Here is a 26,515-nt window from a genome sequence, read left to right on the forward strand (position 1 = left end):
TTCATATAAAACATAAGACTTGGGTTGGAAAGGGAGGTGGGAGAGGAACATTTTTTGTGGCTTTTTAGTTACTTTTATAGGCAGCATTAATTTCATTCCTGTGACAGAAGGCTTTCATTGGCAGCCACTCTAAGCTTGGGCATTTTAATGAGCCACTGTTTTGTGCCTGAGCTCATATGGCACTAATAAGATGTGTTATTTTTAGTAGCACCTACTGGTGTCACCTTGGGTTAGGACCTGTCATTGTTTCCATTCATCATGTGTTAGAGCAGTCAGACACACGAATGTATTCGGCCCAGAGAAGCCAGCCGGAGTCTGTCTGCTCTGTGTTCATCCACGAGTCCCTGTCTACTTTGTGTTCATCCACAAGTTCCTGTCTGCTCTGTGTTCATCCACGAGTCCCTGTCTGTCTGCTCTGTGTTCATCCACAAGTCCCTATCTATCTGCTCTGAGTTCATCCATGAGTCCCTAGCTCTCGGAACTCACGAGGTCCCATAAGTGCTGTGTGATTGATTAGACGATGAAGCCCATAAGTGCTATTTACTGTTACAGCCTTACCTTGATGCTGCAAGATTCTAAAAAACTTATCTAGTCAGGCAGTGGTGGCACAGGCCTTTAATCCCAGCACTCAAGAGGCAGAGGCAGGCAGATCTCTGTAAGTTCGAGGCCAGCCTGGGTTACAGAGTGAGTTCCACAATAACCAGGGATACACTGAGAAACTCTGTCTCAGAAATTTTTTTTTTTTACCGATTTGTTAAATTGTGCAATTTATTTTGTTCCTTGCTGATAGTATCCATGAAAATATGCTGGTCAAGATTTTCTGGGGTTTCTGGAGGAGGTTTCTTTAGTATCTTCTAGAAAGAGGGCTTGGAGGCAGAAAGCCTTGACACTAGACCTGACTTTGGCCCTGGGTTTGTGACGTGGCTTTTGTTTCCCTCTGAGAGCCCAGTACACAAAGTGATTAAAGCTTGGCTTGTTTTTGTATGAATTGGTGGATTGGTTTTGTCATTTTGGGGGGTTTGGAGCAATGTCTGGTTTGGTTCTCCAGTTACTTTTTATAAACACCCTTCTTTCTGTGATGTGAGCAAGGAGGAAATTAGACACCATTTCTGTTCCTTCACCATTTATCACGTGTCCTGAAATATGCTTTTACTTTCAAGTAATCATGTACGACGTGGTGAACCAGCTGTTTTCCATGGCACACTTGTAGATCCACACAGCTCAGTTTTGGTCATTGCCAGGAGGGTCAAGTGTATGCCTTCACTATTGGTAGCACATACCTCCTCAAGGTGTCCCCTTCACTCTGCACACCCTAAGGTCACTCTCAGGTGATGTCTCTTCCTGCCTTGTGTTTTTTGGGAGCTGATTTGGTGTCTCTCTCGTAGGAAGGGTTGTGGAGACGATACTGGGTCACAGCTGTGTGGTTGCCGATCTGTCCTTAGCCCTCGCCTTCACTTGTTCTTCTTTCTCTGATCTCATTCCTTTTCTTCAGAGTGACCCATTCTCCCCCTTGCCTCCCACCTGAGTGCCTGGATTTCTTTTTCTTTAAATTCTAAAAATTTTACTCGAAAATGCCTTACTGTGGGTCACTTCCCACAGTTGCTACTTGGCTTTTGAACTTAGTTTTCCTGGTTTGTATGTTGAGAACATCAGTTTTCTACTCTCTGTGAACAGACGTAAGCCTAGATGAGATGTACCTGAAGTACTTTGAATCCGTTCCTCCAGTGTCCTCTTGAGACTCTGCTCAGGATGTTTGAAGTGTAGAGACTTTGTGTCTTTTCAGCTTCCTGAGATATGGAACATCACTGGCTCTACGTGATGAGAGGAGAGACCCTCGCCCCACTCGGGGGGATTGACTGAAGAATACAGGGGCTTCTGATGGAAAAGTCCATCTTCCTTCTGTTTTTCTCTCTCCTACAAAACCCTGGGTTTCTATGTTCTAGAGAACATACACGGAAAAACGATTACCTATTCTTTAGTAATGAGTAACGTAGAAAACTCAAGTCAGCCAGCGACCAGCACGTTGTCTGGATTCTGTTGTACATAAAGCCCTCTGTCAAAAGCTGCTGGAAAATACCAAGGAAACGAGCTGTCGTTTCTGACGAGGGGAAGATACAGCACAGGACACACCAACCACCACTCACAAAGCAGTCTGCAGCAGATAACAAAAGCACACGTAGGGATGAAGGCTGCCACTGTGTGCTGAGCTTCACCTGAGGACATCTACACTCAGGTTTCATGCCTGGACCTTGTTTGGATAAAGCAGCTTTTCACACACACAAGCAGGAAGTTACGGTGGGGAATTGAGTAACTGAATTAACTGAAACCATTTTAATACTTTGGCCTGATTTGTAGGCACTGATAGGGAGGGCTCTGAGTGATCCATGTGTAAGTGGTGGTGGTCTTTTTACTTGAGAATGCATTTCTTGTGTAAATGCCCTCTGTTTTTGCAGGTGGGACTAGAATCCATCACTCAAGTTCTGTCAGCACTTAAGAACCAGGATAGGCCAGAAATGTGACCTTATCTCTGATCATTCTTTACCAAATTCTGTTTATTTAGACAACTTTGTTGCTAACTTTATTTCATATTCATGACATAGAAAACCTGGGGCAAGGAGTAAAGATTATCAAAAAGGAATTGGAGAAGGCAGATGCTGAAAGAAAGCTGAGGAGGTCCCTGTCAGGGGTGCAGGAAAATCTCAGTAGGTGGGCGGAGTAGGCGTGGGTCCCCAGGCTGACAGCAGGATATTGATGTGTTCTGCTCATTCCACCCTGGTTATTTTGTAGAACCGACGGGACTTGATTTCTGCCATCAACATTCAGATGGTCTTCTTGAACAAATAAAGTGTGAAGTTAGCATCCGTCTATTGCTTAAAACTCTGTGTGCCTCCTGTGCTGGACGTGATAGTTCTTAGTCTCCTCCCTTCTGCACTCCCACTGTCTTTTTACTGGCTGCGTTTCTGTTTTAACATTCGGTTTCGAGACAGAGTAAGAAGTTAAGACGTTTCAGTATTAGCGGCGGTGATCCATTGTTCCAGAATTTTCCTGATTTTTAGTCTCTTGGGAGTTTTTGGAAATTGTATCCTGGCATTGAGAAAGTGTCCCATGTTCCCAGCAGCACAGCTAAAATGAAACCCTTTTTATTTTTTAAAGTTAGCGTCTTTCTGGTGATGGAAAGCAAATGGACTTAATGGACCCTGGAAGTCTGAGCATCTCATGTGTCCACAAATCGAAAGTTTTGACTTCTCAGCTCTTGGCCTCTGAACATCCATGTGGAAGACTCCAGCTTCTCGTGTATATGAGAGAAGGGAGACAAACTGATTTCCCAGCTCATACCGTGAAACCATGTAGAAAGGGGGAACGATCTCAAAATATAGACTTTCTGCTTACAAGGTAGCAGGACTCAAAGCTTGCTATAATCTTCAGCTGCAGTTTCTACTGTTAGTCTGGTGTTCATGAAGAGAAAAGCGTATGTAAGCCAAGAGACCTTCAACCAGCCACAGAAGGAATCTGGAAACAGACGTGCAGTTTGGTCTCCTCGTGCCCCCTTAACTAACATGTTAGTATCCTGGGTTGAGGAATCACCTCAGCAGCTCTTTCTGATATGAAGAGGAAGGACGCTGGCTGCCCCAGAGCCCAGAAAACACAGCGTCAAGTCTTTTAATGACTGTTGAGCTGGGTAGGTTTTATGTGCCATGAAGTTTGCACATGTGCGGTAGTTTGCATTGAAAGAAAGTTGTCTGGTTACTGGGTGCTGACTGTCAGTCTGACTGGAGAGAGGAGCCGTCTTAAGCATGCCAGGCCAGTCCTATGAGTGCCGCAACTGCAGCGCCACAGCCCAGTTCCAGAGTCTCTGTCATCCCGAGTTCTTGTGCCCATTTCTGGCCAGTTCCCATTCCCATTCCTAGCTCTGTGCTTTCTGGCTTTATAGCTTGCCTTTTCTAGAAACTTCATTGCAGTTGACTCATATATGGCTTAACTGTCTGTCTTACAGTGTTTGGGGCTGTTTCAGACAGCTCTCTGTCTGCAGTTTGGTTTGTTTTCTCTTTGTTGCAGTGATATTGCATTGCTGGATTTACTACATTCTGTTTATCCATTTACCAATTGTTAGACACACTTGGAATTTGTTTTTTGCTGTAGTTTCTGTTGTTACACACACTGCTTCATTGGTATAGCTGCCCTCGTCCAGACACGTATCTTCTTTTTCCTTTGTTGGGAACTCTGGGCTAGAGTAGCTCGGCCTGCGGCAGGTGCTCTGTTAGCAGTCCCCACCAGCGGCATCCCTACACCCTTGCCCACCACTGTTACTGTGCAGTCGCGAGTGCAGCCAGGCTGGTTCTTGAAAAGATATGCGTGTGTCGCCCTTTAGTCCTCCATCTTGCAGACTTTGGCTCCAAAAGTTGGAAATCTGGGTGTCTCCCCAAATGAGTCACCACACCTTCAAGGCCAGCTGGCTCCTAGCAGCCTGCTCTCTGATGCAGAGCTCCTGTGAGTCAGGGCCCTTTGTGTCCTCACAGCATTCTTGGGTGTGGCTTCCTCTTTGTCTCCTAAAGATGACCATCCTCACCCTCCCTCGAATGAGTCTGATGCTGCCAGCGTCCTCTTGTCCTTCCAGCAGAGCCCAGCTCTGCTGAGACCTTGGGACCCCATGTCACCTTGTGGAAGGGTTAGGTATGTTTCCCTTTTGAGCCTGGTGGGAGTTATATGGGTGCCCTGGCTTTCACTAAACATTGGATGCATTTTTAGGACCCCTTTTCAATAATGGTGAGAAAGGTCGGTGACCCGAAGGCATGTGACTTGGGCTTTCCCTCCTGATGCTGAGACGAGAGCGTGCTGGTCTCTGCAGCAGCAGATGGAGCTTGTCTAGCTGTCTGCCTCCAGGCCTTACTCTGCTTCAGAGCAGCAGCAAACTCCCTGTGTCTCGTGTCACCCTGTCTGTTGTGTCCTCCCAACCGGCCTAGAGTCCTGACGCGTGGTTTCATGATGCTGACATGCATTTCAGGTGGATGCTGGGTAAGTCATTGCTGTGGATTCTTCACGGAGCTTTTCTTTCACTTCTCAGACACTCTGGCCCTTGCAGCATGTATGATTCTCAGTGCACAGCTACTGTGAGGCCAGAGAAAGAGAAGGTTCCACAAGTGTGCAATGTTCTCATTTATTGTGTTACAAAAAGTGAACTCTAGCTGTCTGTGAAATTACTGTTTTCCTTGGATATTCTTAGTTGCGTGGAGGTTCTGAATGTTAAAGAGAAGTCAGAGTTTGGGACCTGTGGAAATCTGACCGTGTGCCACGCTGTATACAGCATAACGCATTGGGAAGACCACGGAGTAGAAGGCAAGCTCACAAAATACAGTCACCACTGGCAGGAAGCTGTCAGAACAATTGGAAAAGCCACAAATCACACAACCAGAGGAGTAGGCTCTGTTCTAACAATCACTCGAGATCCTAAGTGCGTTTGTCTGAGGGCCTCATAAGAAGACAGGGAGGCGATGGCCATGCTGCTTTGCTTGAGAAGCTGTGCGGCTGGGCTGATGACCTCACGGCTTCTGCAGCTCAGATCCTTATCTGGTTTTCAATTCCTAGGCTGTGTGCTGGCCTTATTCTCCCCTGCCTCCTTTTTACTGCATTTTCCACTTGTTGGTACCCCCACCACCACACACACACACACACGCACACGCACACCCAGAGGCACGCCAGTTTGGGGTTCTGCATGAAGATAAATGTGAGGCCAGACATGTTGAGTCTGGGCCCTGGACACTGAGGGGGACAGGAAAGGAGTCTAGTGTACCCTGGAAGGCCATCCCCAAGGAAACCCTTATGCTCTGGCTTGTTTAGAAGTGCACAGACTGCACTGTCTTGGCACCAAGGACTGGGCCAGACAGGCTGGCTGCTGCGGGGACAGCCAGGCACCCACAGGGTTTGTCACAGACCAAGCAACTGTGGCATAAAAGTGAGTGCGTGTTTGTGCATGTGCACATGCACATGTATTCATGCGTGTATGTATGTATGTAGTATTAATGTATATTGAATCAAATGTAAGTGGCCACCGTACATTGGAATGAAGGGTAGCGTCACCCCACTGCCTTCCCTGCAGCCTTCAGATATTTTTAGTAGATGTAATGTTTCCATGTTTGTGCATGTTCATACCTTGATGAGTTTCAAATTTAGTTAAGGAAATTTTTCTTTGTGCTTAAAGTTTTTGAGTGTTCTACTCAGGCATTTTACCACTGAGCCACATCTTAAGCCTGTGAAATTTTCTTACTATTTGTTGGGCTTTGCTTGTAGGGCCAGTCAGACCATCCCTGAAAGCATAGTGATAAAATCAAAACTGCACATGGAACATGACGGTTCGGTCCCTGAGAGCGGTGGGCTGCAGAGGGAGGCGGAGCAGGCCTTGGTGAGGGAAGGAAATCTGCTGGCAGCTCTGGAGCAGAGCTGTAGGCGGGTGACGGCCGATCAGACTCCTGCAGGTTTCCTCTCCTCCACTCTCGAGGGAGCGTGTCCGGTCATACTGGCCCTGGGACACACTTTGCACCTGGTGTTGGGTATAGCATGGTCTCATAAATGAATGCTGGACTGTCAGAAGACAAACCAGAATGACCTGGGCACGTCTGGTAGTAGAGGATCCATGCTGGGCTGTGTGCACACAGGTTGGGAGTATATGCCTAGAGACATGGGGGAGGGGCCCACATACCACCACCGGACTGGCCTTGGTCTCAGAGCTTTTTTGGTTTGTGTTGGGACCTACTCTGTGGCCAGCCTCTCCCACCCGTGGACTGAAGCTGCAGATACCGTTTCCAGAACAGGCAGTTTGCGTGTGACTTTGACTCACCAACCGACCAAGTCTTAGCGGAACTGCTGGGTATAATGCAGAGTCATTGGCAGCCTTGCCCATCTAGGAAGCCGCTAGTTGGAAACAGTGAGGGTTTGAACAGACAGAGCACTAAAGCAGAAGGTAAAAAATGTTTCTTTGCTTCTGCTTACTCAGCTTCAAACTCATTTTCTGTTAGTTTTCTCTGCTGTTTTGAGACAGGGCCATGCTGCGTAGCACAGTCTGGCCTGGAGCTGGATACCCCCTGCCCCTGCTACCATCAGCTCCACCGCCCTGCTCCCCTTTGCATCTAGAACTCCCCATGAAGTTTGCTGTAAGAGAAGTCAGTCTCTGGCCCAGGACTCTCTCCAATGTCACGTGCGAACCTGGGCTGGCTACGTCTCACTTCTTTCCTGGGTAGAACCTGTTCTGAGGTCACAGACTGGTACAGACAGCTCCCAGTGTGGGTTTTATGGATTACTAGTCTTCAGTGTGGTTTGGGCACCTGGAGACTGAAACACATACTTTAAACGGAGAGCAGGGAAGAAGCAGATCTTACTGCACCTTTATTACAAAAACCGTTACCAGCATGTGGACAGCTCTTTATGACGGACCTTAGTGCCATGTTAGACAACAGTAGTCGGCCAAAGTGCCCGTTGGTGAAGGACATTGTACTTTCCAGGCCGTTTTTTACTTTGGTTTTCTGAGTCATGCTAACTGTGGCTGGCCTGTTCCTGTTTCTCTTCCCAGAACATGTGGTTTCCTGAGCTGCGCTCTGCACAGAGTAATGTTGTGGTCCCTGACTCTTTTAGAATTAAGCTGAAACCTGGTGATTTTCTCTGTCCTCAGAGCCCTCAGCACTGGGATGTGAAGTCACGTGGATGGAGTGAAATCCCATGTTCCACTATTTTCTCTTGGCCACTCCAGTCTTTGGAAGCCTTGGAATGGCTGCCTTAGACCTGCCCACAGCCATTTGTCTTCACTGAATTAAGAGGACAGGAGCCCTAGAGCTGAGGACAGATAGGGATGTATTGTCCTCATGGGCTGGCGGGAATGTCCCCAGTATTAGGTTTCAGGTGGCAGCTCTAGCAGGTGCCAGCCAGATGTATCAGAGGCATGCGAGGTCTGCCTTCCAGCCTCACCTAGAAGCAGCCCTGGGTGGCTGCCTTTCCTGTAACCTCAGTGTTTAGAATGTGGAGGCAGTGTAAGGGGACTTCAAGGTTGTCCTTGGCTACAAAGGGAATTTGAGGCTAGCTTGCTCTACCTGAGACCCTTGTCTTCAGAAAACTGCAAAAACTTAACTGGTATCTGCTAGGAATTCCCATGGCTCCTCCTAGGGTACTTTAGTGGAAGCCACCAGGGTCATTTGCTGCTTTGGGTGTGGTATTAGTGAGCTAACTTTACAAGGTCTAACCATCCACAAGTCCATGTTTGCTGCTGTCCTGATCACAGAATGCTAGGACGGCTTTCCGAACAAATGCTGCACTATCCACCCGACTGCTGCTACTCCACGACAGAGGAAAGGTTTTACAATAACTGATTCTCAGGTTGAATCGATTTGAAATACTTAATACGGTTCCCTAAGCTCAGACTTACTAACAGAAACCCACTTAGACACTAAAGAAGTGGGCAGTGTTTGTCTCAGCTATGAGTAATGGGCTATGCATGATTAAAAAGGCTTCTCAGAATGGCCTTGCTTATGTAATCAAGGATCGATACATTTTAGAAGGGTTTTATAAGTGAGCCACACAGTTACTTGGTAATCAGCTGTCATTTTGAAGTAGTTAAAAGGGTCCTTGGACAAAGCCCAGTGGACTGACTGTGGCTTCCTAATTGCTAAGGATTGAAACTCCCTGTGCCCTCTGAATTATGAGCATTCTTGAATTTTTTATGGGGGATGAAATTATTTTTTTATGTAGGATAATTTTCATGTCAAACGTTGCATTAGCCAGCAGTAGCTGTACAGGCAGGCTGTGGTCTTATCCTCCCAGATCCCCTCTCCTCTCTGAAGTTAACATGCAGAGTCCAGCATGAGAAAGTGAGACGGGTGCGCTGAGTCCCGAGAAGATGCCAGCCGCCGTCTTGAGCAGCCCCTGGCGTTCTCCAAACATCCTAACATGGCTGACAACGAGCAGTAAGCTGTTCTAAGACTCGGGCAGTTAGGGGAAGGGTGGAGGCCTCTGGAACGTTTCCTCCTGTCAGCAGAAGGATGGACTAAGGATTTCAGAAGTCAAAGGAAGTGACACCCAAGCGATGGCTACAGCAGTTTCCAGACATGGCGTCGGTGTGCCCTTGTTGACTATCAGTGCCCAGACGGGGCATGTGCGTACAGAGACTATGCGTGGCACCACCAGCCAGAGTAACTCTCAGTAGAGGGGACTTTTGGCGGGCAGAACGGTTTTATTACTTTCTTCTCAAAATAAAAGGAATTCTCTTGGGGTTGGTGGGAAAGGAGGTGAATAGAGCATTTCCTATTTCCTGCCTGTGCAACTCTTTCCACAGCAATCTGTTTGTCATAAAATGGATTTTTGCCCAAATTGGCTGCAACCAAAAATAACTTCACCCCATTTCTGTCAGTTTGGCCAACTTTTCACATGCGCAGTTTGTGTTGCTTCCTCTCCTGGTCTGAACCTCTGTGAGGATGAGGCCCTGAGGTGCTCGCCTTCCGAATGTGCAGGTAATGGTGTGTTTCTGCACTGGGTCACAAGATTGTCCTTACTCCTTGTCTCCCATGCTTCCCAGCCTCCCCTCATTAACTTTTCTGTCACCTTGTGGCCAACAGTACTGGGCTCTGCGAAGCCGCTCATACACCGGCTGCCAGGCTTCCCCAGGTCACAGCTAGGAGTTCAGTAGGTACTTGACAAACATCAGGCTTTTCAGAGATGGGAGGGGACAGCAGGCTAGGGCGTCTCAGGTCACTGCACACTCTGCTTAGTAGATTGATGTTTTCATTATGGGTAATTATTAAGTTGATGTTGATTTTAACACGTGCAGCCTAACTTGGAGATTTGGAAGGTCACAGGCTTGTGTTTGTTTTAGGTTATATGAACTAAACATAGACCTTCACCGGTTTCTCATTTCCTTACTGTTCAGTGTCTGCTTCCACCGCTTTAAAAAGTCCTGTGTTGTTAGTGTGGTGGGCTTTGCGGTTCCCAGGCCCCAGCACTGCCCCCGCTGGCTGGTGGTGCACAGTAATGATTGGGCCCGGCCAGTTCCTGTCTAATAAGGCCATGACCTGGCTTGAACTCTGTAATGAAGAAGGAACAGACTTGCTTGCTCCTCTGCATGCCTCTGTCTCCCCCACACTCCTCTATTATCCAGGAGGAAATTGAAGAGCAGATTTCTGCGTTCTCCTGATGCTCATAGACTGATGTCATCTTTTCCACTGCCCCACAGTCAGGAAAGCAAAAGCCACACAGCACAGATCCAACACTCCACAGCTGCCCAGGGCTTCAGCTGTTGGCTCTCTATGCCTGCCTGTGTTTTTAACAGCCTCGAGAAGGCATAATTTATATACCATAAACAATTTGTGATTTTTATTGAATTAGTCAGGTTGTACAGGCATCACCAAAATCCAGGTTTGGAATGTATTCATCACCCTCAGAAATTCTTGGTGCCTGTTAGTGGTCATTTTCCATCCACCATCCACCCCAGCACGGGAAACACGTAGTTTTCCTTTTTGTAGGTTTGTATTTTCTGGATGTTTCATAGCAGTAGAATTAATGTGATACATAGGTATGTATATATAATATTCTATTTGCCTTCCATCTTTTGGCATGCTTCTAGGTCCATCCATTGTTTAATGTAGGAATGTAATTTGTTCCTTTTCATTCCTGCGTAGCGTTCCAGTGTGTGGATACACCACCCAGTCTCACAGTCACTCTGTTGTTTTCCGCTGCGGAATGACTCCTGAGTTTTTGCAGGGACACGTGTCTTTGTTATTTTGGGAGCATACCGAGGAGGCAGACACTGTTTACACATGCCAACTCAGTCGTCCTTGTTGCCCTGTTGTCTTCTCTTCTCTGTCTCTGAGTTCTACCATCAGCCATATATGTGGCACTTTGACAACTTCCAGTTAAGTTTTTTCTTATGGGCTTGATATAAGCTGTTTAGTTTGTTGGGGGGGGTATGTAATACTCAGTAAATTAATTTATATTGAGAAGGTGATTTTTGTATCTTAATTTTTTTTTATAATTTCTCTGACTCCACATAATGCCCGTAACAGTTAAATGTGCCTCTAGGCCTGTGCAGGTGGAATCTGGTTTTTTTTTCTTCCTTTCTTTTCTTTTCTTACATTCTTTCTTTTAATTTTATGTGCACATTTGTCTGTGTGAGGGTGTGGGATTCCTTGGAACTAGAGTTACAATTGTGAGCTGCCATGTGGGTGCTGGGAATTGAACCCAGGTCCTCTGGAAGAGCATTAGTACTTGAACCACTGGGCCATCTCTCCAGCCCCGCTGTGTGGGTAGAGTCTAGAAGGACCGTTGGAAACCCAGTGCAGTCCAGCAGAGTGAGCACGCAGGCTCAGCATCCACTCCGCATCCTGTATTTAACGTGTGCTTGTGTTCTCAGGAAGGAGGCAGCTACGTCAGCCTAGAAGGATGCCATCTTGTTGGATTTTCCTAAGAGATGGTTGCAGTTTCAGTAAAATACATTAAGCAATGGTTGGTTGCAGTTTCAGAATGTTCTTCAGGATGCATGTGTAGCATCCAGGCAGCTGTGGTTTGTGTCAGCAGCTACATGTGCCTGGTGACTCTGCAGGCCACTCACCCCACGGCCTTCCTATGCCTCAGTCTGCCAATAAAGGCATCCATGTGAACAAGTTATAACCACCCTTATATTTTAAATGTCAAGGTTGCCTCACCCAAGCACATGTATTATGTGTGTTAGGTTTTCTAGGGGTTTGCGTTTCAGGTGAGTTTCAAAAGCAAGACCCTGCTTCTCTACCATGAGAGCCATGGCTCCAGGTTCCCCCAGGCTTTGAACCACAGTAGAGCAGTTTAGTCTCTGGGTAGGAGAAGTTGCTATGGGTGATGGGGAGGCTGTGGAGGAGGATGCGGGAGACCAGAGCTTCCAGGTGGTAGAACTTTGCCTGCCACCAAAGGTGCCCACTTGCTGCAGGTTGAGTCTCTGATGGAGATGCCAACTTCCCCTGACCCTTGATCTCTGGAACTTGACACCACGTACTCTGTGGGTGGGAAAGCAGAGTCTCTTCCCTTTCTCCCCTTTTCCCCCTTCTTTATTGTGACACGGGGGAGGGCGCGTGCACCACAGCCCTTGGGTGGAAATCTGAGGATAATTTTCAGAGTCAGCTCTCTCTTCACCTTGTCTTTTGTTTCTGCCACACCACAGACTCGGCTTGCTAGCCCAGGGAACTGTCTCTGTGTCCCTTCTCACTGTAGAAGTGGTACAACAATACATGCATCCCAGCAGCTTTTCTTTTCTTTCCCTGGACTGAACTCAGTCAGGAGGCTTACACAGCAAGAGCCTCTACTGGGTGAGCCATGTGCCTGGCCCCGAGCCACGTTCTGAGAAGAGCCATTTCCCAGAATCATAGCCCAAACACAGGTGGGGCATCAAACTGTGGCCTCATGGGAACATTGCTGAGTCCCTGGCCTGCCTGGTACAGGTGCAGGCATCAGGTCAGTTTTCCTGTCCCCGCCCACTGGCCTTTGCCTCGTTTGCCGGGAGCTTTGCTGTGAGCAACTGCAGACCCTGTTGCTCAGTCAGGGCCTCCAGGGCCCCTCTCAAGGCCTTCCTCTTGGAACTCTCAAGTATAAACTGTTCTTTTCATGAACTGCGAGCCACCACCCTGTGCTCTCCCGTGCCATGTCATCACTCTTTCGTGTTAGTGTTTGAGAGACACCACGCTCTGTGAGCACCAAGCAGAGGTGAAGCGTGTCCTTCACACGCTGCGGCCACTTCAGTTGGTATTGATGTTTTGGGCACTTTGGTATTTTGTGAGCGCCTTCTCTAGACACCAGCTACAGTGAGGAAAAGAGTTCATCGAGCCCCATGATGAAGGCTCCCGAGAAAGGGAAGAGGACTTCGTTGTAATCTAATGTATGTATTTAGCTTATGTAGTGTGTGGATCTGAGTGGGTGCCAGGCTGTCTCCTCTCCTGGTGCTTGGCTGGGAGATGTAGTATCTTCCCAGTGGTCCCCTCCTCTGTTCTTGAGGGTGCTGTGGCCAGTGTGGTCTCTGTTTCTGTGTGAAAACTATTTTTGATGGGCCTGTTTCCTATGTTTTTGTTCAGTTCACCATGCTAAACTTCTGCATTCAAACAAACTAACTTAAAATTAAGAAATTTGGTCTTTTCTTTTTGATTATCAAAGTGGTATTGTCTGTTAGAGAAAATTTTAAAAATATGGACAGGTTTAAAGGAGAAACCTTAAATTATGTTGTGTGGTCGAGTCGGCTGTTTGAATGCTCCGCTGTTTGCCTCTCCGTCTTCTAGGGGAGCTCATCATTGAAGAAGGACAGGAATGGGTTTCACATTTATGACTGTAATTTTTTTTTACTTCAAAGGCAGTTCTCTCAATCTCCCTTTTTATTGCTTAAATTAACCAAATTCAATGATGATTTTAAAATTCTGCTTTGGGAACAAGGTTTGCTCTGTAGCTTTCATAGAAAATGTCTTGCCTGGCCTTGAATACTGGGGTTCAGCACTTGCTGGAGCTGCAATCCTGAAGATCTGGAGACTTGGAAAGATAGGTGCAAAATTGTCCCCTGCCCAGCTGTGCGTGTCCATGGATCCAGAGTCCTCCAGGGAGCCTGGATCCTGCAGGGCCAGGAGGGACACCTGAGACTGTCCCATAGTGATTCCGGTGTGAAGAGCCAGGCAGCCCTCTTGGGTTTCCTCTTCCATTGGTACTTGAATTGTAGTGACATCTGTTGCCAAATGTGAGGCCATGAATGTGTTTAGTGTGTAGTCACAGTATGGAAATCATGGAAGACCAGCCCTGTTCAGCAATTAACTGTGGGGCTATTGCTGTTTTACTTTAAGGGCTGCACTGAAATGGATACTGCCTACTTACTTCTAAGAGAAAACGCAGTTACACAGCCCGGTCCTCTTTTCTGGCTTTTATTAAAATGCAAATAGCTTAAACTTCAAAGCAGCTTAATTGAATCCTGACAGCAGCAGAGCTGACACTTGGCTTTGGCCGTGGCATTTTTACTCTGTCATCTGGCCTGGCTGGCTTTGCTGACCAGCTTGCTCCTTTAGCTTCTTGGCTGGGTGTGATGGGCACTAGGAGAAGTGTGGACTCGGGGTGTGCAGAGACACACTGCGGCAGTGGTGCCTTTGGGGTGCACGCTCAGCAGAGCCCCCCTGAGACCCACCTGAAGTTCTTAGTGAAACGAAGGGAATGTGTCTCTGCTCTTCAGGCATCTGTTCCTGTTAGTTTCAGAAGTAAATGTGATGGAACCCAAGCAACCGTCTTCTGTCCCAAACACCAAGCAAGGCCTCACATGTGGCAAGAGTGCTGGGTGGTTATTTTAGTGCTAGAGGAGACTGCTGACTGACTGTAGCCACAGCCAGAGCCCGAGAGCCCAGCTCTGTGTGTGCAGTGGCGGCTGCTAGTCTGAATTGGGCTGTAAGGACAGATTGCTAGACCTCAGCTGTGAACCTGGGAACCAGCTCCGCCTCCTGCAGGGCAGGGCACTGAGCCTGAGCTTTCTGAGCTGCCCAGATCACATCCACTCCTGTTCCTTCAAAGGAGAGCATCACATGTAACCCATCTTCGACTCTCCCACTTATCTGGGGATCATCCTGTGTATGGACCGCACCACAACTGAGGGGCTTTGATGTGCCAGGGTCCCACCCCATCTTTTGAGTGCATGTGTTTCTGCTAAAGGCATGTTTTTTTTTTCCGAGTGTTTATGGGGGGCATGGAGAAGTGGCTTACTCCTCTGTAGCTTTTTGTACTTTGTGGTTTCTCTCATCCTGTTACATTAACCATAACACAGAAAGGAGCCTGATCAGAAGGAGCATGTCCCAGGAAATCCAATAACTGCAGAGGCCAGGAATGCTGCAGGGTGACTTAGAGTCTGGAAACGGATGCGCTGCCCTGCGTATTCAGGGAAACCCCGCAGTCTGGTTTCTGTCCAGGGCCCTCATTTTCAGCCCTCTCCAACCTGAAGCTTTAGGTCCATATGCCAGTAGACAGCTTGTTAGAAAGTTCCACTCTCAAGGACACAAGCTGCTCAGATGTGTTCTCCAAGAAGTAAGTCCTGCCGCAGGAGGTCCTAGAAGGAAAGCCAAACTAGAGGTGTGTTCCTGCACGTGATGGAAGCGTGGTTGCAGCGTGCGGTGACCAGAGGCCGAAGTGAGAAGCTGTATCCCATGGCTCACAGTGTACCTGGGGATTATTCGCTGACCTCTTGGGGCACAGTCTATAACTAGCAACAATAGGAATTGGTGATTGTCTCAGGAAGGGGCAGGTGGACGCTGCTTCTGTGAGTGGAGCCAGCTGGCTTCTGCTGCTTCTCACTGTTCTCCAGGTCTGCTCCTGATAGATGCCCAGAGTCTCGTGGGATGGTTGTTGTCCTAGTACTATGCCAGGTGCTGGACAGGACAGTTAATTCTAGAACACCCGTGTGCCTTGCACAGACTTCATATAGAAGCCGTGGGAGTGTACACCTGACATGTAATACAGTAGAGTGCAGTGGAGTGCACACCTGACATGTAATACAGTGCAGTGCAGTGCATACCTGACATGTAATACAGTGCAGTGGAGTGCACACCTGACATGTAATACAGTGCAGTGGAGTGCACACCTGACATGTAATACAGTACAGTGCAGTGCACACCTGACATGTAATACAGTGCAGTGGAGTGCACACCTGACATGTAATACAGTGCAGTGGAGTGCACACCTGACATGTAATACAGTGCAGTGGAGTGCACACCTGACATGTAATACAGTAGAGTGCAGTGGAGTGCACACCTGACATGTAATACAGTGCAGTGCAGTGGAGTGCACACCTGACATGTAATACAGTGCAGTGCAGTGGAGTGCACACCTGACATGTAATACAGTGCAGTGCAGTGGAGTGCACACCTGACATGTAATACAGTGCAGTGCAGTGCACACCTGACATGTGCAGTGCAGTGCAGTGGAGTGCACACCTGACATGTACAGTGCAGTGCACACCTGACATGTAATACAGTGCAGTGCACACCTGACATATAATACAGTGCAGTGGAGTGCCCACCTGACATGTAATACAGTGCAGTGGAGTGCACACCTGACATGTAATACAGTGCAGTGGAGTACACACCTGACATGTAGTACAGTGCAGTGCAGTGCACACCTGACATGTAATACAGTGCAGTGCAGTGCACACCTGACATGTGCAGTGCAGTGGAGTGCACACCTGACATGTAATACAGTGCAGTGGAGTGCACACCTGACATGTAATACAGTGCAGTGCAGTGCACACCTGACATGTAATACAGTGCAGTGGAGTGCACACCTGACATGTACAGTGCAGTGCAGTGCACACCTGACATGTACAGTGCAGTGCAGTGCACACCTGACATGTACAGTGCAGTGCACACCTGACATGTACAGTGCAGTGCAGTGGAGTGCACACCTGACATGTACAGTGCAGTGCAGTGGAGTGCACACCTGACATGTACAGTGCACTGCAGTGGAGTGCACACCTGACATGTAATACAGTGCAGTGCAGTGGAGTGCACACCTGACATGTAATACAGTGCAGTGCAGTGGAGTGCACACCTGACATGTAATACAGTGCAGTGGAGTGCACACCTGACATGTAATACAGTGCAGTGGAGTGCACACCTGACATGTAATACAGTGCAGTGGAGTGCACACCTGACATGTACAGTGCACTGCAGTGGAGTGCACACCTGACATGTAATACAGTGCAGTGCAGTGGAGTGCACACCTGACATGTAATACAGTGCAGTGCAGTGGAGTGCACACCTGACATGTAATACAGTGCACTGCAGTGGAGTGCACACCTGACATGTAATACAGTGCAGTGCAGTGGAGTGCACACCTGACATGGCCAGGAAAGATTCCTGCAGCTGCAGCCAGCACAGGTGGCTAAGAATGGCTTAGCCTTGTTGGTAATTATGTATATGCTGATGGCGTACATGCCCCTGTTGTATTTCCTGAGACAGTCTTTTCAATATGTCAGAGTCCGGAGGCTGGGAGAGTGGAGGGGAGAGACCAGCCTAACATGCCTTCCCTCATCGCACCTCCCCCCCTGATAGCTTCAATGAGGGGCACGTTCCTCCATTCTTCACCCCACATGGTGACCCCCGTCTGCAGTCACAGTGAACTGACTCCCCAAACCTCCCTGTTTTGGGGACCCAAATGTGTGCATCAGAGAATGTATTGCAAGGTAAAATTTCAAAAGTTCCTCCTTTTTTCAAAAATAATACATTTAAAAATTTTAATTGTGTCTATGTATATGGGTTTGTGCCCCTAAATACATTGCCCACGGAGACCATAAAAGGACATCAGATCCCATTGAGCTAGAGTTACAGATGGTTGTGAGCCGCTCAGTGTAGTTCCTGGAACTGAATTGGGTCCTATGCAAGAGTAGCAAATGCTCTTCTTAACTACGGAGCCATCTCCCCAGGTTTCCTCTTTCAGAATAGGAAACACTAGGTTAATTATTACTATCAATAATTGTCCTACTTCATAGACCTCTGTCACCAAAACAGCTGTATGTGAAGTGTGGGCATTCAAAAGTGTGAGCCTTAATCTTCAGCACAATCCAGCTCTTCAGTCACAATCCAGGAGTTTGTGTTCACTCTTCTTGGTTCTGCCGCAGACTTGGGAGTAGAGTAGGAAATCCATGATGGTTCTAGGCAGGAACTAGCAGAAGTCCATTGTGTATGAAGTTAATTGCTCCAGATTTTATGTGTGCAGATGTAAACTCGTGGCTCTGATAAATAGGCATACTATCGAATTCCATTGTTTACTTAGTCCTGGGGAGATTTTCAGTTCTTGTATGTTCTGTCCTTGCCTTGCTGTCCATCACCTCCTCACAAAGCCATTGAAAATGAGAAGATTGCATTCTGAGTGGCATGCTGAAGATAGGTCCCTGTTATGTTCTAACAGAAGTTTGTTTTGGACCCCTGGCATGCCTGGTACTTTGTTCTCCTGTTCTCTGGGGCACAGAGCAAGGAACCTCCCCACCCCCTGCGTTGAGAAATGAACTCCAGGGCTCAGTTGTACACTATGCCTCTCTCCTCCTTTTGCTTTTGTAATTTGGAGACAGGCTCTTGCTAAATTGCTCAGACTGCCCTTGAACTTTCTGTGTAGATGGGGCTGGCATTGAACTTGCTATCCTGCCTTTGCCCCCAGGTACCTGGGTTTCAACTCAGTTTGAAATGCCTGGTCTTATTTTGTGCTCTAAATCCAGGTTAAGCAGTCATTGCCTTGCCTTTGTTTTTTGTTTGTTTGTTTAGGTTTTTAGACAGTAGTTTGAACTGTAGTTCACAAGGAGGTCCCTGCACTCTGCATGCACAGAATCTGGTTGTCACGTAGTGTTCGGATGCCAAAGGATGGACTGTCCTGGTAAATCAGGTTCTGGTGCCCGTCAGATAGACGAGGGGCTTTGAGAGCATGCAGCGTATCAGGAGGGCTGGGACGAAACAGAGTTTTGAAATTCTGTTTGGATAATTAACTTCCTCAACCCATTTGCTGGCTCGTGAGGCCCCATTGGACAAAGGCACTGATGGCAAGCTGTGAATATGCTCCTGTTCCTGTAGGGAAAGGTGGGACCATTGGCTATACTTTGACACCTGTTTGACTTCGTTTGGTGCCCTACTGAGAGAATACAGACTGTTGAATGGTGTCAGATGGGCCTTGCTGGGGATTCCTTCCAAGGGAGGGATCAGAGTGGAAGGACTTTGGCTTTGATAAGAATTTCCCTAGAACTAGAAGATGGCCCTATTCATTCAGCATTTTGCTCAGGGATGTGGAAGAGATGAGTATTTCACGATGACCACACTTCACTGTTCTCAGACTGGACACTGCCTGGTGGTGTGTTTGGACAGTCTTCCCCAGTCATGCTTCCTGTAGTGTTCATGGCCAGGGCTGGCAGTGACTCACACTCTAGGGCAAGGTGGCATCCTGGTGGCTCGCTAGCTGTCCAAGTGAGTAGTACAAAGAATTTTCTTTATAATTTATGTGTATTTGATGTTATGTTTTGTAAAGTAAATGGCTCTGATACCAGAATCAAGTAATACGTATTTTTTCCTACTCCTTCCCCAATCCCCAGTTATTTATTTTTCCCCCAGACATGTTTTCCGGGTCTCCCCTAAAGCATAAGTCTTGAGTGGAAGACTCTTGAAACAGGATCCTTTTGAACACAGAGGCATGTAGATGTATTTGTATTTTAAGTCCTTCCAGGTCTTTGCTGTGGGAGATTAAAATGGCTTTGGGACCATCTGCATTGTGAGCACAGGGACTCACGTGATCACGTGTACATGTGAGCTGCTCTGAGCCTGAGGATAGCTGAGCCATTCACTGACCGATTTTTTTGGTTTTTGAGACAGGGTTTCTCTGTAGTTTTGGAGCCTGTCCTTGGAACTCACTCTTTACACTAGGCTGGCCTTGAACTCAAATATCCGCCTGCCTCTGCCTTCCAAGTGCTGGGATTAAAGGAGAGCACCAACAACACCAGGCACACAGACTGATTTTTTAAGATCTTTGCCTGTAAGTTTCTCAGAGGGACATCTGAAAACATAGTTACTTAAAATATGAAATTATAGTTTATGAAGACAGAATTTATCAGGCAGGCCCTACTTGCTTCTAATATCTGCTTATAGGAAGACAACCCCAATTTTTAAATGAGCAACTGCCCCTAAAATGACAGTCACAGTGGGTCAGGGAGGAAGGTCGTTATTACTTTTAGAGAAATTTTAAGTGTTCCTTTGTTTTTGAAATTACAATATTGCACCATTCTTTCCTGGCATTTCTTTCCTTCTGACCTTTGCACGAACTTCACATTGTACTGTTTGGAATTAGTGACCTCTTTTCCTTCGTTATGTACAGCCTTAGAGTGTTAATTGTTGTTACATAGACGTATATAAGCACAGCCTGCTCAGTACAGCAATGTTCCATGCATGTGTACAGTTTAGGGCTAACTTGTACTGGTGACAGATCAGGGGCTCTCCCTACGAGTACTGTTTCTCCTGCTCTCAGCAGGCCTTAGAACTGCATCTTTTTACGAGAGTTCCCGTCCTAATTTGCTTACATTTTTGCTGTAAAATAAAATAAATATTTACTTGTTCTTCAAAATGAAACACAAGTGTAGCCTTACATTCATTTAGCCAAATGGTTGGATTTGTTTAGGGGCTTTTTTAATGTGGAGAGAAAGTGGTAGTTTGTTCCCAGTACCCTTTGTACACCCAAGAGATGGAGGCTTGGTTGCCACCACAACTCTGAGGCTTGACATGGCCTGGGGGAACTGCAGGTATGCTGAATCCTCAAGTTTGCCAGCCCACCAACCTGTGTTTAGCCTCCCTTGAACTCCCCTGAGCTCACCTTGAGGTACCCTTCACAGTCCAGCTCCTACCGAGTCAGCAGATTGCTGGTTCTGAATTGGGGTTTCCTTTGTGTGCTATTAACCATCTCTTGAAGCCTATCACAGCAGGTAAGTTGCTTGAGGTTTGAACACCACACATGATATGCTGTCTTTGACCTAAGAAGGGGTTTTAAGAAAGGACTTAAGATTGCAGCTCTCAGCGTGGTTTAGAGTGGCTGTTCTGTAAGGTCTCAGGAGAAACTAACCTTCTACTTCATCCAGTGCCTTTGTCACAGCTTTAAGGAAGAAGGTTTTTGCTTGTTTGTTTTATGTTCTTGACCTTATGTCCTAAGGGTTCTTTCTAAGGGTTATGCTTTAACTGGAAACTGATCTGAGTTCATTGGTGGATGAGGATATGCTGTTCACATAACGTTGAAAGTCAGATGTATTGCTGTGTTCAGCGGCAGAGAACTCTGTAGACTTCCGCCATCTGAGATTTTGGCATACAGCAGAGTATTAGGCACTGCACCAAGCTCCATGAGTTCAGGTGTTACCCAGGGAACCCAGCTGTCAGTTCCCATCTGGGGTAGTAAGTTCCCCTCACTCCCAGTTCTCTAAATAAACATGACTTCTGTTCTGGGCAGTTTCTTCCAAAAGATTGCTGAAGGAGCTAGGGAGAAGCATTCCCTGTCTCCAGTGAGGACTGAGAAACTCAGGAAAATGATTGGCTCCCAGCTCACTGCTCTTCTACAGAGGGCCCTGTGCACTTGGGAGCTGCTGAAGAGGGCAGGTGCCTCCAAGCAGCAGAGCCGGTTCTCGGCCAGCAGCCTCATGACTCTGGAGGGTTCACAAACTGGCCGGTTGCTGAGTTTTGCTGATTTCCACCAGCTTTCTGCCACAGTTCTGTTGACACATTGTACCATGAGTCAGGGACATAGTAGGAACAGCACCTCAGACATGTGTAGGCTTTACCCTACTGGATGAAAACTGCCTACTGTGGGAGGGGCTTCTGTATGACAGGTTTCCCATCCAGTTGTCTGTCTGTACATACTTACATGTGATCCTCTGTGTAACACCAAAGTCACATAAAAAGAACAGGGATTTCCTCAGGAGTAAGGTACATTCAGAGAAGAAGGGGAAAGGTTCCTGTCTCTTTCCAGTTATGCCAGACTCCCTAGAAAACTAGAGAGCATCAAACGGGTGATGGGGTGAATGGGAATGCCCCCCACCATACTGTAGTAGGGAACCTGCCATTTGTTAGTGGGCAGCTTAGCCTGCACCAGGCTGTGAATTGTGGGCATTGGTTTCTAGGCAACTTGTATATATTGTAAATCTGAGTATAAACACACACCCAAAATTGAATCAAGTGACAAATGCCTAATGATAAAACTTATTTGGTACAACTCTTGGTACCTATAGCAGACATACCAGGCCACTCCCTGCTCGTGTGGAGACTCTAGTGGGCACTCCTGGGAGATAAAGACAGAAGAGTCACGGCCTCCCTTGTCATAAAGTGACTTAGCGTTTCCACAGGGCAGGCACACTGTCTGCAGAGAAGGCATCTGCTGAAGGAGCGGTTTGTGTTTGTGTTTTTAAACCTTGTTCCTTTAAGTAACCCTGCTTCAGGATCCTTAGCTGCTGGGCCTCCTGGATTCGCCAACAGCAGGCTTAGACTCTAAAGGGGTGCTGCCTATTCTGGAGGCTGGGTTTCTGGGTCATCCCCACTCATTTCCCAGATGCTCTCAGAAACGACTTCTCACGAGGCCTCACGACCAGGGCCCTGCTGGAATTCATTTGTGAGCAGGTCCAGATTAAAGTAAGGGTCACTGTGGACCTCCGGAGAACAGGAGTCAGGGGGACCACCTGTGGTTGTGTACACTGAATAGAATGTCACCAGCGATTGTCCTTAGGTCCACCAGGCTACTCCGTACTGTTGGGGTCTTGCTCTTGAGAAGCATTCGGCCTTGAGAATTGTCTGATAAGGTAGTATCAAAAGTATGGCCTGTGAGAAAAATAAATTGAAATTGTGTAATCCCTCCACGTCCAGTATTTGTGCCTGTAGCTGAGCCATGCAGCCAGGGAAGAAATAAGGAATCTGCCATCTTTACACCAATTCCTACGTCCAAAGGTTTGTTTCAAGGTACTCTGCACCTACACTCTCTCCCACTCCCACCCTCCCTCCTAGGTCAGTTTAGCCTCCCTCCTCCAACTGTTCTCAGCTCTGCAGGCAGGTGTGATAGCTACAGCCAGAGCTGAAATGCTGATCTAACAACAGGTGTACCCTCCAGGTCAGTTACCTAGAAATAGCCATTTCGCTTTGGAAGAAGACACAAAACAAGCATCGGCAAATACCATATCAGAATTGACACCATAAGACATAGGATGGGCATTAACTTAACGATCGCGTGGACTACAGGAAACACCACGGTCCGTACTAGATGTTTTGTCCAGTTTAAACCCAAAGGTTCTGGGCTCCTCCCAGATTTAGCCAGGTTTAACATACACAGGTGTGTTTGGGAGCCAGAGCAGCGATTTGTGCTGGCAAAACAAAACATGAAAGAAATGATTCAAAAATAAAATTTCAGAAATAGGGAGTGACATAAGACATCTTCATGTTGCTAAATGGTGAGTGTGTATTATATACCCAGAGTCCTTTGGAGGTGGGTTGTTGAGGGAGACACTTAGGAAAAAGGCAACCACCAGGCCATGAGCTCCACCGTCTGTGTTGAATCTGCATTTGATGAGGACTTCAGCCTTTAGGGGTAAATAAAACATTACTAAACAGAGTCGGCTGAATATTTCTTACTGGCTGTAATAATTAAAGCCATGAAAAAAGGTGGTGGGGTTATGTTACTGATTAACTCTTAGATTTGATCAAGACACAGTTGCCAGTGGCGCTCTGTTTCCTGTTTGGCCCGTTAGGTCGACGCCCCGTGCCTGGCCGTGGTTCTCTGTTGAGTGGCAGGCCTCTTCTGTTCTCAGCCACTAGAGTTGAGCCTGAAATGGCCCATGAAGCAGCAGACCCACGAGAAAGCTCCTCACAGAAGGAAGCTGGTGGATTACACCCGCCTTAGTGCTTTTCTCATGTTTTGAGCCAGAGGCTGAGGTGGTTGGTATTAGATGTATCAGTTTCTTATAGCTGCTGTAACAAAGTACCACAAAATTAGCAGTTTAAAACATTGTGTTACAATATCAGGAAGTCAAAAGTCCAAGTAAACCTCCCTAGGTGGGTGGAGTCCGGGCACTTCCCTGCCTCCTGCAGCTTTCAAAGATGAAGGATGAGCTTCCACTGCTTCCTCCATCTTCAAAGCCAGCTTTGGACTGCCGGCTTAGGTTCTTTCTCCACCCTATGTTTTTGGCTTGTAAAGACCCTTGTAGGGCTACCAAGATAGTTGAAGTTGTTCTGCTCTACCCAGCAAGCTTAGTTGATGTGCGATTTTAATTCCATCTCTGACTTTAGTGCCTCTTTGTCATGTCGCCTCAAAGAATCGCAGGGTTCCACATTGTCATCTCCCTGCCCACCACACCTGGAGATGTTGGTAATGGAAAAGAAAAGGCAGTGAGTTGGGAAGCCAGTGTTTGCAGACAGGGTTGAGTATCAGAAGGACTCTGTGCCAAAAAGAAGTAATGTACGTGCACACAGAGATGTAAAGTAACAGAAAAGGCCGTGCTCCTGTTAATGTACATATTTCTACCTTGATACTGAAATTGTCTTAGTGTTTAACATGCTGGCCACTCAGTAAGGAGACATTTTAAGTGCTATATAACTAATTTATAATTCTGGTTAGGGGAAAGTGGCCTCCCTGCTCAAAAGAACAATCTAATTATAGAGTATTGATTGTGAGCAGTTGTTTGTCTTGTATATTCTTTTGCAATATATTTTTTTAACACTTTAATGGAAAAACTTCAATAACATACTATTTTTTAACATTCAAGCCTGCATTCCAGGACCCATCTGTGAGCCGGTCCGTGCCTGTATATTATACAATTTCATGTTCCATCTCTCCGGGTCATCTCTCTGCAGACCTCCGGTAATACTGTCCCCGGCACACAGTGGTTGCTGAGGCAGTGGGCTGGCTTTTGGGCTGTGAGGTGCAGTTTTCATTTGCACGTGGTGGAGCTCATCGGTTAAGCTGTCACTAGATTCCCAGGAAGTACCCCTGAAATAGACATGACATTTGCCTGTAATGGCTGTGAAATTAAGGGTGTAGGTTTTTAAGTGCATTGTCTTTGATTTCTCTTTTAAGTTGGACTATTTTCACATTTCCATCATTTAGTTGCTAAGAGTAACTGTTAACGGGCCAAGATCCTACTAGGAGACAAGCTACTTTAATTTAATTTAAGACACACGCCAGGCTTCTAGCGGCTCCGAAAATCCCAGCAGACACAGTGGCCAATGGGTAGTTCTTAGATAGTGAAATAGGAGAGCCACCTACTGAAACTCTTGAGAACCAGAGTTGTGCTTGGGGGGGGGGGGGGGGGGCTTTTCTCTGCTCAATTTCTGGTCCTGTGGTAGCAAACCCTTGGGGTGGGGGCCTCCTAGGGCGGGGCACTGAAGCAGAGGGCTAGCTTACTGGTGTCAGGCTGCTCTCTGGCGCACATCCAGGACTGTGTAGCTGTGTGCATGGGAGGCAGGTGGGCCATTGTGGGTTCACTCCCAGAACCAAAGTGGGTCGCAGGTTGGTGTCTCTACACTTGAATGTTGGATTGTGCTGCAGACCCTGTTCCCAGGTCAGTGAGCTCTACCAGTGAGGGCATTTGTGCAGGGGAGGCCAGCAGGGTCCAGAAGTGGGGCCGGGCAACCTGCTCCCCAAGGTTTTTTTCCCACGGCCTCCCCTAGGAGGATAGCAGGACTCCCCACTGCCACTTAAGTGGGGACCCATATGCTGGTAGCCTAGAAAGAGAGAGCCTAACCAGCCCAGGGGAGGACACAAACTCAGACCAGACCTTAAAAAAAAAAAGTTTCATGGACCAACCAAGGCCTCTGGTTTGACTTCCATCATCAAGGGCAGTGGATATTATTTTTAAAATAACCTGAGCCGGGCGATGGTGGCGCACGCCTTTAATCCCAGCACTCGGGAGGCAGAGGCAGGCGGATCTCTGTGAGTTCGAGACCAGCCTGGTCTACAGAGCTAGTTCCAGGACAGGCTACAAAGCCACAGAGAAACCCTGTCTCGAAAAACCAAAAAAAAAAAAAAAAAAAAAAATAACCTGAGCAGCAGCACTGGCCTCTGAGATGCTCCTGCGTCCCTATGAGACCGTCCTGAAGATCTGGGAGCTTACTCCTTGACAGTGAAAGTTCAGTCTGCATAGATCTGAGCAGCGGGGATGGACAGGCTGTTGATTTCTGTGCAGTGTTTTTATACTGCTTCTTTTCTCAAACTGAAAACTGCTTCGGGGAATTATGATTTTTGATGACCGTTATTTAAAGTATTAGTCTTAATGAAGGGAAGTGTTCTGCCATGCACAAAATAAGATTAATTTAGCCAAGACTTCAATTTCTAAATCTTAACGGAAAATGATGAGTTTGGGGTACTGTTTTCCTCTGAAGGGTTGGTCTCCCTGCCATCTCAATTGTTCAGCATGTTGACTTGGTCTCCAGAGCAGATGTTTGGGAGTTCTTCCTGTATTTGATTTCCCAGGTATTAAAACTTTAAGCTGAGATAGATGTTCTGGCCTTGGTTTACATTTGTCTTAACAATTTCTTTATACTGTTTAATCTACAAATTGCTTGATTTTTGTTTTAGGAAGACTTAAAATGATTGCTACTGTTAAACTTTAAATTGTGCTTAGCCGAAAAGCAGGCTTAGCCACTAAACAAAACTAGTGTTTTTTAAGAAAATAAAATGGTATATAAATTTTCCATAGCATTGGGCCGTCAAACTAGAGCATATCCTAGTGAAAACCTGAAACGGGACAGAAACCATAGCTAGAAATTTGAAAATTTACAGTCTGTTGTGGGCAGGTCACACTGAAAAACTTGTGTAATCTATTTGTGCTGGGGTTGTTTAGGGCCAAGGTTTTTATTTCTTCTTCCCACCCAGCAGGTCATTGCCTGCAATTTAAAAAAAAAAAAAAAAAAAAAAAAAGGCTTCCCACTAATTTGCCCTGTAAACCTGTAAGCTTGGGGACAATTCTAAATGGCTGCATATGACTTAGATCAAACCAAGACAGGTGGGTAGCATGTTC

At 47.0% G+C, this 26,515-nt stretch overlaps 1 protein-coding gene across 3 annotated transcripts in view; it reads left to right on the forward strand.

The window, feature by feature from the left end:
- The window catches only part of LOC121443390 (aminopeptidase O-like), a 254,765-nt gene that overhangs the window by 195,581 nt on the left and 32,669 nt on the right, over positions 1-26,515 (forward strand). The window contains exon 14 of one of the 3 annotated variants that reach the window (XM_041645146.1): positions 22,374-22,434. The exons of the other annotated variants lie outside the window; for them this stretch is intronic. Coding sequence (XP_041501080.1) covers positions 22,374-22,388 — 15 coding nt within the window. The 3' untranslated portion in view covers positions 22,389-22,434. Of the gene's footprint in view, positions 1-22,373; positions 22,435-26,515 lie in introns of those variants that run through there. 3 annotated transcript variants of the gene reach the window in all.

This window comes from Microtus oregoni, unplaced genomic scaffold (assembly GCF_018167655.1).
Source record: "Microtus oregoni isolate MIOR12 unplaced genomic scaffold, Mior012 000105F_ref0000443, whole genome shotgun sequence".
NCBI classification, from domain to species: domain Eukaryota; kingdom Metazoa; phylum Chordata; class Mammalia; order Rodentia; family Cricetidae; genus Microtus; species Microtus oregoni.